The 15,714-nt window shown below is 43.5% G+C and overlaps 1 protein-coding gene across 1 annotated transcript; it reads left to right on the top strand.

Annotated features, from left to right (window-relative positions):
- Positions 1-11,306: 11,306 nt before the first annotated feature.
- LOC123182274 (coatomer subunit zeta-1) lies at positions 11,307-15,150 on the top strand. The gene is made up of 6 exons (XM_044594789.1): positions 11,307-11,496; positions 11,800-11,959; positions 13,201-13,348; positions 13,453-13,530; positions 14,696-14,780; positions 14,886-15,150. Exons 1-6 carry the CDS (start codon positions 11,494-11,496, stop codon positions 14,943-14,945), a joined length of 534 nt encoding a protein of 177 aa, XP_044450724.1. The 5' UTR covers positions 11,307-11,493; the 3' UTR covers positions 14,946-15,150.
- The last annotated feature ends 564 nt before the right edge of the window (positions 15,151-15,714 follow it).

Here is a 15,714-nt window from a genome sequence, read left to right as displayed (position 1 = left end):
CTGAGTGCTTCTACTACAAAGGGACTGGTCACTGGAAGCGGAACTGCCCCAAGTATTTGGCGGATAAGAAGGATGGCAAAGTGAAAGGTATATTTGATATACATGTTATTGATGTGTACCTTACTAATGCTCGTAGTAGCGGCTGGGTATTTGATACTGGTTCTGTTGCTCATATTTGCAACTCGAAACAAGGGCTACGGATTAAGCGAAGATTGGCTAAGGACGAGGTGACGATGCGTGTGGGAAATGGTTCCAAATTCGATGTGATCGCCGTCGGCACGCTACCTCTACATCTACCTTCGGGATTAGTTTTAGACCTGAATAATTGTTATTTGGTGACAACGTTAAGCATGAACATTATATCTGGATCTTGTTTGATGCGAGACTGTTATTCATGTAAATCAGAGAATAATGGTTGTTCTATTTATATGAGTAATATCTTTTATGGTCATGCACCCTGGATGAGTGGTCTATTTTTATTGAATCTCGATAGTAGTGATACACATATTCATAGTATTGAAGCCAAAAGATATAAGTTTAATAATGATAGTGCAACTTATTTGTGGCACTGCCATTTAGGTCATATTGGTGTAAAGCGCATGAAGAAACTCCATGCTGATGGGCTTTTGGAATCACTTGATTATGAATCACTTGATGCTTGCGAACCATGCCCCATGGGCAAGATGACTAAGACTCTGTTCTCCGGAACAATGAAGCGAGCAACAAACTTGTTGGAAATAATACATACTGATGTATGCGGTCCGATGAGTGTTGCTGCTTGCGGCGGGTATCGTTATTTTCTAACCTTCACAGATGATTTGAGCAGATATGGGTATATCTACTTGATGAAACATAAGTCTGAAACATTTGAAAAGTTCAAAAATTTCAGAGTGAAGTGGAAAATCATCGTAACAAGAAAATAAAGTTTCTACGATCTGATCGTGGAGGAGAATATTTGAGTTACGAGTTTTGTCTTCATTCAAAACAATGCGGAATAGTTTCGCAACTCACGCCACCCGGAACACCACAGCGTAATGGTGTGTCCGAACATCGTAATCGTACTTTATTAGATATGGTGCGATCTATGATGTCTCTTACTGGTTTACCGCTATCGTTTTGGGGTTATGTTTTAGACGGCTGCATTCACGTTAAATAGGGCACCATCTAAATCCATTGAGACGACGCCATATGAACTGTGGTTTGGCAAGAAACCCAAGTTGTCGCTTCTTAAAGTTTGGGGCTGCGATGCTTATGTGAAAAAGCTTCAACCTGATAAGCTCAAACCCAAATCGGAGAAATGTGTCTTCATAGGATACCCAATGGAAACTATTGGGTACACCTTCTATCACAGATCCGAAGGCAAGATATTCGTTGCTACAAATGGATCCTTTCTAGAGAAGGAGTTTCTCTCGAAAGAAGTGAGTGAGAGGAAAGTAGAACTTGATGAGGTAATTGTACCTGCTCCCTTATTGGAAAGTAGTTCATCACAGAAATCATTTCCAGCGATTCCTACACCAATTAGTGAGGAAGCTAATGATGATGATCATGAAACTTCTGATAAAGTTACTACCAAACCTCGTAGGTCAACCAGAGTAAGATCCGCACCAGAGTGGTACGGTAATCCTGTTCTGGAAGTCATGTTACTTGACCATGACGAACCTACGAACTATGAGGAAGCGATGATGAGCCCAGATTCCGCGAAATGGCTTGAGGCCATGAAATCTGAGATGGGATCCATGTATGAGAACAAAGTATGGACTTTGATTGACTTGCCTGATGATCGGCAAGCCATAGAGAATAAATGAATCTATAAGAAGAAGACTGACGCTGACGGTAATGTTACTGTCTACAAAACTCGACTTGCTGCGAAAGGTTTTCAACAAGTTCAAGGAGTTGACTATGATGAGACTTTCTCACCTGTAGCGATGCTTAAGTCCGTCCGAATCATGTTAGCAATTGCCGCATTTTATGATTATGAAATTTGGCAAATGGATGTCAAAACTGCATTCATTAATGAATATCTTAAAGAAGAGTTGTATATGATGCAACCAGAAGGTTTTGTTGATCCAAAAGGTGCTAACAAAGTGTGCAAGCTCCAGCGATCCATTTATGGACTGGTGCAAGCCTCTCGGAGTTGGAATATACGCTTTGATAGTGTGATCAAAGCATATGGTTTTATACAGACTTTTGGAGAAGCCTGTATTTACAAGAAAGTGAGTGGGAGCTTTGTCGCATTTTTTATATTATATATGGATGACATATTGTTGATCGGAAATGATACTGAATTTCTGAATGGCATAAAAGGATACTGAATAAGAATTTTTCAATGAAAGACCTCGGTGAAGCTGCTTATATATTGGGCATCAAGATCTATAGAGATAGATCAAGACGCTTAATTGGACTTTCACAAAGCACATACCTTGATAAAGTTTTGAAGAAGTTCAAAATGGATCAAGCAAAGAAAGGGTTCTTGCCTGTGTTGCAAGGTGTGAAGTTGAGTCAGACTCAATGCCCGACCACTGCAGAAGATAGAGAGAAAATGAAGGTCATTCCCTATGCTTCAACCATAGGTTCTATCATGTATGCAATGCTGTGTACCAGACCTAATGTGTGCCTTGCTATTAGTTTAGCAGGGAGGTACCAAAGTAATCCAGGAGTGGATCACTGGACATCGGTCAAGAATATACTATCATGGACATCTTTTGTAATTGTGAGCACTCATTAAAATATGACATGCTAAAAGGTTGATGTTGGACAAGGAAGACAACTTAATGGGTTATGTTTTCCTATATCCGAAATGTTATATTGTCTTGGATCATCCAACATGTTGAGCTTGCCTTTCCCTCTCATGCTAGCCAAATTCTTTGCACCAAGTAGAGATACTACTTGTGCGTCCAAACATTCCTTAACCCAGTTTTGCCATGAGAGTCCACCATACCTACCTATGGATTGAGTAAGATCCTTCAAGTAAGTTGTCATCGATGCATGCAATAAAAATTGCTCTCTAATATGTATGATCTATTAGTGCGAAGAAAATAAGCTTTATACGAACTTGTGATAGGTAAGAAATAAAAGCGACAGACTGCATAATAAAGGTCTTTATCACAAGAGGCAATATAAAGTGACGTTCTTTTGCATTAAGATTTTGTGCATCAAACCATAAAAGCACATTACAACCTCTGCTTCCCTCTGCGAAGGGCTTATCTTTTACTTTTACCTTCTACCCTTATACAAGAGTCATGGTGATTCTCACCTTTCCTTTTTACATTTTTCCTTTGGCAAGCACTTTGTGTTGGAGCGATCCAGATATATATATATATCCACTTGGATGTAGGTTTTCATGAATTGTTATTGTTGATATTACCCTTGAGGTAAAAGGTTGGGAGACGAAACTATAAGCCCCTATCTTTCTCTATGTCCGATTAAAACTTTGAACCCATAAATATCACATGAGTGTTAGCAATTGTGAAATATTAAATGATAGTTGAGTATGTGGAGTTTGCTGAATCAAAGCTCTTACATAGACCCTTCCCGAAAGTAAGATGAATTGCAATTGTTTGATGACTAAGATCACGGTTTGTTAGTTTTCAAGAAAGTTTATGATCTATACTTTAGCATGTGAATAGCTTGTTACTTGATCATGAGAAGTTTCATGAGTTGAACTACTGTTATGATATATAATGATGCTAGAAAAAGTGATTGGAACTATCATTGATCAAACTTATGCACTTGCTAGCATTCACACTTCATAAATTATTTCTTTTATCATTTACCTACTTGAGGACGAGCAGGAATTAAGCTTGGGGATGCTGATACGTCTCCAACGTATCTATAATTTATGAAGTATTCATGCCATGTTTACAATAGTTTTATATGATTTTGATATGATTTGATTAGAACTAACCCAGACTGACGTTGTTTTCAGCAGAACTACCGTGGTGTTGTTTTTGTGCAGAAATAAAAGTACTCGGAATGCGATGAAATCAACGGAGAATTTTTCTGGAAAATATAAAAAATACTGGAACAAAAATCTACCGGAGGGGAGTCCCATGGCCCCCACGAGGGTGGGGGGTGCGCCCCTATCTCGTGGCCGCCTCGGGGACCCCCCTGACTTGTTCTCGACGCCATCCTCTCCTATAAATACAGAAACCTTCAGAAAATAACCTAGATCGGAAGTTTCGCCGCCGCAAGCCTCTGTAGCCACGAGAAATCAATCTAGGCCCTCTCTGGCACCCTGCCGGAGGGGGCCATCATCACCGGGGGCCATGGAGGAGGATCCCGGAGGGGCCATCGTCGCCATGAAGGCCAAGGACCAGAGGGAGAATCTCTCCCCTTCCAGGGGGAGGCCATGGAGGAGGAAGCACAAGGGGGAGAACCTCTCCTCCTCTCTCTCGGTGGCGCCGGAGTGCCATCGGGAGGGGAATCATCGCTGCGGTGATCGTCTTCATCAACATCACCATCATCATCACCATTCTCATCTCTTTTACGCGGTCCACTCTCCCGCACCCCGCTGTAATCCCTACTTGAACATGGTGCTTTATGTCGCATATTATGATCCAATGATGTGTTGCCATCCTATGATGTGTTGAGTAGATATCCTTTGTCTTTGGGTTGATTGATGATATAGATTGGTATGAGTTGTATGTTTTATTTTGGTGCTGTCCTATTGTGCCCTCCGTGTCGCGCAAGCATGAGGGATTCCCGCTGTAGGGTGTTGCAATACGTTTATGATTCGCTTATAGTGGGTTGCTTGAGTAACATAAGCATAAACCCGAGTAAGGCCGGGGGTTGTTGCGTATGGGATAAAGGGGACTTGATGCTTGAATGCTATGGTTGGGTTTTACCTTAATGATCTTTAGTAGTTGCGGATGCTTGCTAGAGTTCCAATCATAAGTGCATATGATCCAAGAAGAGAAGTATGTTAGCTTATGCCTCTCCCTCATATGAAATTGCAATGACGACCACCGGTCTTGTTAACAATTGCCTAGGAAAATTCCGCACACCAATCCATCATTATTCCACACTCGCTATTTATAATATTTAGTAATATATTCTAACTATATGATAACATCACCTACTTTTATATTTTAGCTCTCCGATATCATGCAAAGTTATCCTCTTCATACCCAGAACGTAGTTTTATTTCTCGTTTCTAGTTGGAAGCAAACGTTTGGTGTACGTAGGGTCGTATAAGTGGCAGATAGGACTTGAGAGAATATTGATATTACCTTTAGCTCCTTGTGGGTTTGACACTCCATACTTATCACTTTCACCTTTGGGAATTGCTATGATGATTCCCTGCACTTGGGGATTATCAAGAACATCCTGAAATACATGAAAAATACTAGGGATATGTTTCTCGTTTATGGAGGTGACAAAGAGCTTGTCGTAAATGGTTACGTCGATGCAAGCTTTGACACTGATTCAGATGACTCTAAGTCACAAACTGGATACGTGTTTATATTAAATGGTGGAGCTGTCAGTTGGTGCAGCTCCAAGCAGAGCGTCGTGGCGGGATCTACGTGTGAAGCGGAGTACATAGCTGCTTCGGAAGCAGCAAATGAAGGAGTCTGGATGAAGGAGTTCATATCCGATCTAGGTGTCATACCTAGTGCATCGGGTCCAATGAAAATCTTTTGTGACAATACTGGTGCAATTGCCTTGGCAAAGGAAAACAGATTTCACAAGAGAACCAAGCACATCTAGAGACGCTCCAATTCCACCCGCGATCAAGTCAAGGAGGGAGACATAGAGATTTGCAAGATACATACGGATCTGAATGTTGCAGACCCGTTGACTAAGCCTCTCTCACAAGCAAAACATGATCAACACCAAGACTCCATGGGTGTTAGAATCATTACTATGTAATCTAGATTATTGACTCTAGTGCAAGTGGGAGACAGAAGGAAATATGCCCTAGAGGCAATAATAAAGTTGTTATTTATATTTCCTTATATCATGATAAATGTTTATTATTCATGCTAGAATTGTATTAACCGGAAACTTAGTACATGTGTGAATACATAGACAAACAGAGTGTCCCTAGTACGCCTCTACTAGACTAGCTCGTTAATCAAAGATGGTTAAGTTTCCTAGCCATAGACATGTGTTGTCATTTGATGAATAGGATCACATCATTAGAGAATGATGTGATGGACAAGACCCATCCGTTAGCTTAGCACTATGATCGTTTAGTTTATTGCTATTGCTTTCTTCATGACTTATACATGTTCCTATGACTATGAGATTATGCAATTCCCGAATACCGGAGGAACACTTAGTGTGCTATCAAACGTCACAACGTAACTGGGTGATTATAAAGATGCTCTACAGGTGTCTCCGATGGTGTTTGTTGAGTTGGCATAGATCGAGATTAGGATTTGTCACTCTGATTGTCGGAGAGGTATCTCTGGGCCCTCTTGGTAATGCACATCACTATAAGCCTTGCAAGCAATGTGACTAATGAGATAGTTGCAGGATGATGCACTACGGAACGAGTGAAGAGATTTGTCGGTAACGAGATTGAACTAGGTATGATGATACCGACGATCGAATCTCGAGCAAGTAACATACCGATGACAAAGGGAACAACGTATGTTGTTGTGTGGTTTGACCGATAAAGATCTTCGTAGAATATGTAGGAACCAATATGAGCATCCAGGTTCCGCTGTTGGTTATTGACCGGAGAAGTGTCTCGGTCATGTCTACATAGTTCTCGAACTCGTAGGGTCCGCACGCTTAACGTTCGATGACGATTGGTATTATGAGTTTATGTGATTTGATGTACCAAAGGTTGTTTGGAGTCCCGGATGAGATCACGGACATGACGAGGAGTCTCGAAATGGTCGAGAAATAAAGATTGATATATTGGACCATGTTGTTCCCACACCGGAAGTGTTCCGGAGAGTTTCGGATAAAACCGGAGTGCCGGAGGGTTACCGAAACTCCCCCGGGAAGTTAATGGGCCACCATGGGCCTTAGAGGAGAGAGGGCCGGCCAGGAGGTGGCGCGCGCCCCCCAGTCCGAATTGGACAAGGGGTGGGGCCGGCGCCCCCTCCTTCCTTCTCTCCCCTTCCTCCTTCCTTCCCCTCCTTGTTGGACTAGGAAAGGGGGGAACCTACTCCTAGTAGGAGTAGGATTCCCCCCCTTGAGGCCAGCCGGCACCCTCCTCCCCTCCTTTATATACAGGGGAGGGGGCACCCCATAGACACACAAGTTGATTTCTTAGCCGTGTGCGGTGCCCCCCTCCACAGTTTCCACCTCGGTCATATTGTCGTAGTGCTTAGGCGAAGCCCTGCATCGGTAACTTCATCATCACCGTCACCATGCCGTCGTGCTGACGAAACTCTCCCTCGGCCTCAGCTAGATCTAGAGTTCGAGGGACATCACCGAGCTGAACGTGTGCAGATCGCGGAGGTGTCGTGCGTTCGGTACTTGATTGGTTGGATCGCGAAGACGTTCGACTACGTGAACCGCGTTACTAAACGCTTCCGTTTTCAGTCTACGAGGGTACGTGGACACCCCCCCCGCTTGTTGCTATGCTTCTCCTAGATAGATCTTGTGTGATCGTAGGAATTTTTTTGAAATACTACGTTCCCCAACACATTCCTGCTATATGGTGCAGCAACGAGAAGGCCAGTTACAAGGGCGTGCGGATCACATAATGCATGGAGAAATCAATTCAAACATGTGGCAGTCATCGGGTATTCAATGTGTAAAGCCAACAAAATCTGTTCCAGGATATACAAAAGTGGATAAAATTTGCGTTGATGGTGTTCACATATTTGAATAGAGAACTTCTCAGAACTCTAAGAGTTTGCTGTCTTGTTCCTGTTTTATGGTGCAACTCAGAGATGATTCTCCCCTTGAAGCCTTGTCTGACTACCACAGTACTAGCACTTGTTTGATGGACAAGCACATGGTTCTTCCTCTAGGAAATGATACAGGTTATGGCGACTACAAAATTATCACTCATTGTTGCCCTCGATTTCAACCTGAGCAACATGAAGCTAATTGTTACTCTACTACCAGTCCTGACCTTACGTTGCATACAACTGGGCCCTGTACCGATCTTCAGTCACAAATTCTTCATGAGATGAGTTTTTGGTACTTGGGGCTTCCCAGAGTGAGGATGTATTGGAGGCATGTGAAGCTAATTAGTGCCATTGAAAGGTGGGTTCCTTCTCAGCCACAAAATGTCAGTGTGATTACCATTGCTGAAGTTGTGAACGATGCAATACACTACTCTCTGGGTATGCCACGAGAATCCTTATGTGAAGAGTTTCTTGCTGGGGGCGCAACTACGACAGTTTCTGTTACCGCTCTTCTTTGCAAGTCTCAGCTACAGAAGCAAAGAAGATACTTGCCATGCCATTCGATCCTGATGATTGGACTTCATGTCACACACAATTTCTACATGGCATCAACTGGTGTGCAAGTAGCTCTTCAAGAAGGGAGGGATGTCTCCCTCCACCATGTTCCCCATGGCAGGGACTACTACCTCAATCACGACCGCTTCTCTCAGCTTGTTCAAGTCCACCTCAACTATGGCTACTACCACGGCGCCCCTGGCATGATCAAGGACCTTCAAGCACCATGGGATCCTGGCTTGGTGATAGCGGCTTGGGGGCAAGCCGCATTTCAAGAAGGGAGGGATGTTAGGGACCTATCCTACATGTACGCGGGCTGCTAGTGGACTCGTACATGGACCGGGCCCGACAGTACACGAGAAACAACTATTGACTATAAGTACTGGGAGGAGATGCAGCGAAGATTCATCCGGGCTTGGATCACGAAACGGCAACGACGACTTCTCTCTTCCCCTACCTCCTGTTCTTTTCCTTCCTCCCTCCTCAATTCCCTTGTACTTGAGCTTGATTTCTTTGTAATAGAGTGATTTGCGAGTTGGATCCTAACACCATCCGCCTCCTTCTCGATCGCCTCCATCTCAGTCGCCAAACTCATCAACATCTTACACGGACGACGCACAAGATCATCGCCACATTGGGATCCAACTCATCCATTTTCATGGTCAATATTTTGGTATCCTTTGAAGCGTCCCCCAACTCAACCCTCCTCTCTTCAAGCTCGGTCTTCTTCTCTTCGAGGTCGATCTTATTCTTGGTCACCACCATCAAGATGTTAAACATCTCCGTGTTCTTTTCCTTCTTCACATCAGAGCATGTCTCCTCCTCCTTCGCTAAGATGCTGAACCTATCCGTCATCTTGGCCGCCGGCTCTTCTCGCTTCTCCTTCTCCTCCTCTCACTTCTTTTCCCGGACCGCCCTTCTAACCTTATTGATCCTCTTATCTATAAAGACAATGTCATTTCTACTCCAAATGGTCTAGAAAAGAGAGGCAATCCCAACAGAAACTAAATCTTTGAAGTTTTTTTCTACAAAGCTTCTCAGCCCAACACCAAAACAGATGCTTCAGGGTCTGGTCTGGGTTTGTGTTCGCTCTTGGCTGAATGTTTCTTGGGCTCCCACCTCTTTCTTAGGCCTGCGTCTAACTGGTAACATCCAGGGTCTGACCAAGAGGCTGTTTGGGGTTGGGCTGGGTGCTCTTTGCTGGTCTTTGTGGACTACTAGGAATAAATTCACTATTGAGGGTGTATTTCCTAACAAACTGACTGATGTCCTGTTCAAAATGTCTATCTTCTTGCAGCAGTGAAAATTATTGACTAAGCCAGCGGATCAGGACGGTATGGAGGACCTGATCAACAAAGTGCGGACGTCTGCCAATCTGATGTCCTCTCCTGCCACCATTAATCCCTCATAGGTTTTGGAGCTATCCCTGTTTTAGCAGTAGGTTGTTGGCCTACGCGCCTTCAAACTTCGGTGTGGTGTGAATTGCGGCTTTTGGCCGTCTGATGTGGTTGTGTGGTACACCTGTGTTTGCCTTGTCTGGTACTCTGCCGTGTGGCTTTATTTATAAAGTCAGGCGTATGTCTTTTCTCTAAAAAACAGATGCTTCAAATCCACATAGACTAAATTTAAACTGAATGCATAATGCAGTAAGCTCCAAACGTTGATCAATAGTTTCACCATTGCCATAGAAAGGGCAGCTTTACTTCTAACCATCCTTTCCTAAGCAAGTTATCTTCTAACCCACTCACATTTTTCATATGTGCGTAAAATATATGGACACCATGAATATGACGATCGATTAGCTGTCCAAATGTTGGTAAAGAAAGCCAATGCGATGTTTAATCTGATGCATGCTTAGAGGGTCTCATGATCCAGGGAGAAAGCAACTCACGTGAGCTAGCCTAGTTACGTCTTTTTTCTACGACAAAACTTTTGTTCTATTTATCATCTGTCATGACAATACTGGCAATACAAAGAACATAAAAAAAAATACATCCAGGTTCATAGACAAACTAGCGACAACTACAATCACTGGCGCGAGCCAAAGCCGCGCGCTGTCATCGACCCTCTTTCACCGGAGCCAGACAAAACTTGTTGTAATAGACAGTTAGAAAGTCGTCGTGCTAAGACTCCGCGGGACCAAGAAACCAGAACAACAACCACCGTTGATGAAGAGAAGTATAGATCGGAAGGATCCAACTTGTAGAGACATGAGCAAAGATGAACGAAGACTAGATCAACGGGATCTAACGAAGACCAACGACACCAACCGAATCATGTGAGATCCGTCGGAGACATAACTCCACATGCCCTCTAGCGGCGCATCGCCGGGCGAGCGTTAGGTAGGGAGAATTTTATTCTATCTTTAGAGAGCCGCCGTCGCCACGCCTTCCCGAGAAAGACACAAATTCTAATCGAACTCAAGAAAATACGCAAAAACAAAGAAGGAAACTTCCCGAGACTGGGGCCCATCACGCATTCATGATCCTAAGGCCACTAAAGACGAGGCGGACCAGCGCCGACGCCGACAGAAGGCGTACGAAACCCTAGCCGTTTGTTCGCTTTTCTTTTCTTTCACGGGAAGAAAGAAAAAGCTCTTTATGATGATGGTACTCCCGTTTTGTACAAAGGGGTGCCATAGCAACTGACTGTAACATTATTCATGGTTTATAATATAACTCTGAAGGCAGTGAGCACTACGAATTACATTATTTTATGCCGCAAAAAAAATTCTTTTTTCACAAACATTGTCAATTTTTTTTTTGGAGGGAAACAAACATTGTCAAAATGTTTCGCAAAGCTGTGGCCTAACCTTGACTACGGCCCGACCCTAACCACGCCAACGCTTAATCTTTTTTTTTTGCGCAAAACATTGTCAAAATGTTTCGCAAATTTGACTACGGCCCGGCCCTAAGCACGCCAACGCTTCGGGCCGGAGCCGTAACAGCCCAACGAGGAGCGTGTAGTCTACTCGTGCTTCGTTTCGTTTACCTCACTCGTGCCGTGCGTTGCGTTGTCCCCCCGGGTCCCGTTTCCTTCGTCGGTCTGCGCTGCGCACCCGCCGGAGATCTCGCCCGCCGTCCCGCTCCCCCGCGCTCCCAGCGAACCCGTCCGGCTTGCCCCAATGGTAAGCAGCACTGCCACCCCCGACGCTCTTCGTTTGCTCTGCGCCCGCCGTACAGTCGATTTCCCGGCTTGCCCCCGATCCGTCGCGGCCGGCTCCCGCCAGGGGCGGCATCGTATGATAACTTTCACGACGATTCAGTTATTGATGAGGCATAGTCCATCCTCTCTCGTATGCTTCTTGTCAGTCTGGGCTGTCTGGCAGTGTTTTCACGCGGGCGCAAATCGGGATCTGCTGTATGGTGGCCTGAGCCGGTTTGTGCTTGCTGTTGCTGTTCGTTTGATCCTTGGTTCTATGTTCGCGCAGGAGACCTGCCCGTCGGTGAAGAACATTCTGTTGCTGGACTCCGAGGGGAAACGCGTCGCCGTCAAGTACTACACGGATGACTGGCCCGTGCTCTCGGCGAAGCTGGCCTTCGAGAAGTCGGTCTTCGTCAAGACCCAGAAAGCAAGTTCTGGAGCAGAGGGTAACTTATACTCTGTCTTTTTCTTTCTTAAGAACAGGGAAGGCGATTTTGTGTGTGTGATGATCGGTGTTAGTTGTAGTACTCCAATGTTTTGGTCCATAATGCTTGCTGTCTTTCTGAAACCGCAAATTCATGCGTTTGATATCTTGCATTAATTTGTTGTTGACAGAATTGTCTACTCCCTCAGTCTCAAAATAAGGATGAGTGCAAAGTTGTACTGAAGTTAAGACACTTATTTTGGGACGGAAGGAGTACTTTCCATATGCTCATAAAACAGGGTGCTTTTGGGGAGCGCTCTTTATAATCAACTTATGGTTTCTTCTGTACTGACAGTTTGGTACAAAATTGAATTAACCATATCTCCCATTATTCTTCCTTTGGTGCTAATCACTACTAAACATTGGAGTACCTCGTGAATTATGACTATTCGGATGAAAAACATGTTAATTTGTTTGTATATGAACAACAATGTGATTATCTATATGTCTTTCTCTTCTGTTCTCATGCTTCTCTTTGATAAGGTTTTGCCCTCATCCTTTTTCTCTCTCTCAAATTAACACCTAATGCAGCATCCTGCTAAGCCATATATCCTGAAAATAGTATGCATCAAATCGAACTTTATTACATATTAACCATCTGACCGCAATTGATGTTGCAGTGATTCTCGAACTAGGTGGGTGGGTTAGCAACCTTGTGCCTCTATGGTTGCACACTTGCATGCTAGATGAAATTTGATTGCGGCCAGTTTTTCCTTTACCAAAACACTGGAAGTTTGTAAACAAACATGTCAAGCATTCGTTCTGCTAGCAATTCTTTTTTGGCAGAAAATTTTGTGCTTAACATGATAGGCGCCAAATTTTGGCATGGGTTTGTGATGCAAATTAGCAACATGCAAACATTTCTGTAAGGCCACAAAATAAGTTTGTCTAACAAAAAAGCGCATAAATTCATTCTCATATTATTATATACTTATATGGAAACCAGTATCCTTCATTAGGGCCTGTGGAAAGTAATTTACATTTTGTTAGCTTTGGCTGAAGTTATCACTTCGCACTTCCACCATACTCACCAATTGGAAGATGATTTCGGATAGTATTGCACTTTATTTGAGTTGATTTTTCTACTTAAACAGGAGATGTGTCCGTCTGAAACTTTCTGTTGATCTGTATGTGTTTCTTACTTGAAGACTACTCATCTAATTCAAGCTATTAAGTTCCATTTATTGCTTTCCCCATTTACAGCTGAGATTGTAATGTTTGATGGTCAAATTGTTGTGTATAAGTTCATCCAAGACCTGCATTTTTTTGTTACTGGAGGAGACGAGGACAATGAACTTATTTTAGCATCAGTTCTTCAGGGATTTGCTGATGCCATTGACATTATTCTTAGGTGCTCAATATAGTCAGATTTTCTACCTATTTATTTTATAACATAATATTGTTACGTTAACATCTGATTGCATACGGATTTGTTTCCCATCTCATTGGTTTCAGAAATAATGTCGACAAAAGAACAGCTCTTGAAAATCTGGATCTAATCCTATTATGCCTTGATGAAATTGTTGATGGAGGGTAAGTCCTAATCTTACTACCTCTTATTGTTCAATTATATTTCTCAATGTTCAAGAAAGCGGTAAGCGTAAGCGGAGCGGAAGGCCACAACTTAGAGCAATGGCCGCTTAAGCGCAACTTAACCGGGATTAAGCGTTTTTTTTTAATTGGCCAGATTTTGGCTGTTTTTGAATAATATGCACAAGAAAACAGGAAATATAGCACATAGGTAACTGAAAATCTGAAATAGCATATAAGGTTGAGATTCAGTGGTTTACACACCACAACAAATAGCCAAATAACACATAAGGATAAGGTTCAGTGGTTCACACAGCAAGCATAAATGCATAATATTGTCTTAGAGCATATAAGATAAATGGCAGCTGCAGGCAAGCAGCAGCAGCAGCAGCAGCCAAACAGCAGCCCCAGCCCAGCCCATGTAGTAGTTCAGATCCAGTTCGGGCATGAGAAGGAAGAATGCATGGAGCTGAGTTGGATGCAGAACAGGAGCAGCTGCCACTGGAGCTCTCTTCTCCCCCCTCCCCTTCTAACCCAGTAAACCCTAGCCGAACAGGCCAGTATTGGGCCAAGCCTTTATACCCACCTTTTACCTCCAGCCTGTGGCCCATTTCTCGCTTTTTGAACGCTTAAGCGCGCTCAGCGACCGCCTAGCCAGCGCTCAGCGCTAAAGCGGCCGCTAAATCCCGCTTTTTTTCGCTTAACGCTAAAACTTCCGCCTAGGGCAGAAGCGAAGCGTTTAGCTGTCGCTTAGCGCTTAAGCGGCGCCTAAAAACGCTTTCTTGAACATTGATATTTCTTCATCTTCTCTGTAACACTTGACCTTGCTCATCTGCCTGCTCATGATAACACCGGTCTTTGGGAATGGTGGCATGAAAAAGGAATTCTATTGGTACCTGCACAAAAGAAAAGGCACATGCCATTAGTTAATAAAGCAAAGGTTTTTATGCCTCAAATATGGCCCTTGGTCACAAATGGCCAGATTTGATAAATAATAAGATGCCTTGATCTTGAAAGATCTGGAAAAGCTTCTCATTTCGAAATGTTATTTATATATTAAATACCATTGATTCACATGCTGTTGCCAGGCTTCTATATGTAACTAGTCTTCAAGATTTCCTTGTTCATTTGCTTAAGTTTTACTTTATTTTCTTGAATGTCTTTGCAGGATTGTCCTAGAAACAGAAGGAAGTGTGATAGCTGAAAAGGTACTAGCTCATGGAGCAGAGGGTGCCACATCAATCGCCGAGCAGGTAGTTTCCAGACAACATAATCTTTCTCTACTTATGAAACTGGTTGCTATGTCCTAGTAGAAAAGGTTGCCTTAACTGAACTAAGTAAATGTTTTCTGTATGCAGACTATAGTTCAGGCCCTAACAACAGCAAGAGAGCACTTTGCCAAATCTCTGCTAATGTGACGTGTCCCTTTCTCGTGGACGAAGATGGCATTGGACCAATGTGTTCATTTCATTGTCAAAGGAGAAATGAGGGGAAATGTCCGAATCTGTGGGTGTAAAATTACGCGTTTTCGTTGACGTTATATGATTGTTCAGTTTTACGAGTGCTCGAAAGTTGTGTGGACAAAGATTGTGAAATGTGACCGTCTTGATTTTGCTTGGTTCACTTCATCTCCTTGTTGTTTTACTGTTAATCGTCGTGTCGGTACAATGCTTACATACAGAGGTTAACAGGCCATCTTGTTCTAGCTTCAAACAAGTAAATGTTCCGCTGAAAGCAGCGATACCAGAGTCTGCCAAAATTCACCTTGCAGCTATGAGTTTCTGTACTACTTATATCTTGTGTATTGTTCGCCAGTATCGTTGTGACCAGGTATCATATGAAGATGATCCTCGATTGATGTAACTACGTTCCCTTCCCTTGTTCCGCTGGTTTTTTGAACTCGGAGGCAATTGCCCCGATCAATGTATTTTGATTGTAGGAAGAGAATTGCCCGGTTAATTGCGCAAATCCAGTTTAAATCCGCCACAAACGCCCACACAAGCTGTCATGGGACATGATATTCCATGGTAACATCGGAGGCACAGTCGGCCGACCTGACACACGACAGATAACCACACATACTTCCGAGGTAGCACACAAACATCATGGTCCTGTCATCGCTTCTCCACGAGCAAGCAAACAACCACGACTTGGCCACCAACGACCACCGTTCGACGCCCCTCACTG

The sequence above is a fragment of the Triticum aestivum genome, chromosome 1D (assembly GCF_018294505.1).
Source record: "Triticum aestivum cultivar Chinese Spring chromosome 1D, IWGSC CS RefSeq v2.1, whole genome shotgun sequence".
NCBI lineage: Eukaryota > Viridiplantae > Streptophyta > Magnoliopsida > Poales > Poaceae > Triticum > Triticum aestivum.
Note: the sequence above shows the minus strand (reverse complement) of the source record. Positions and strands in the feature narration are given on the sequence as shown.

Coding starts and splice junctions, on each gene's coding strand:
- LOC123182274 (XM_044594789.1), top strand. Junction 13,349..13,452: donor GCCATTGACATTATTCTTAG/GTGCTCAATATA, acceptor CATTGGTTTCAG/AAATAATGTCGACAAAAGAA. Junction 14,781..14,885: donor CCACATCAATCGCCGAGCAG/GTAGTTTCCAGA, acceptor TTCTGTATGCAG/ACTATAGTTCAGGCCCTAAC.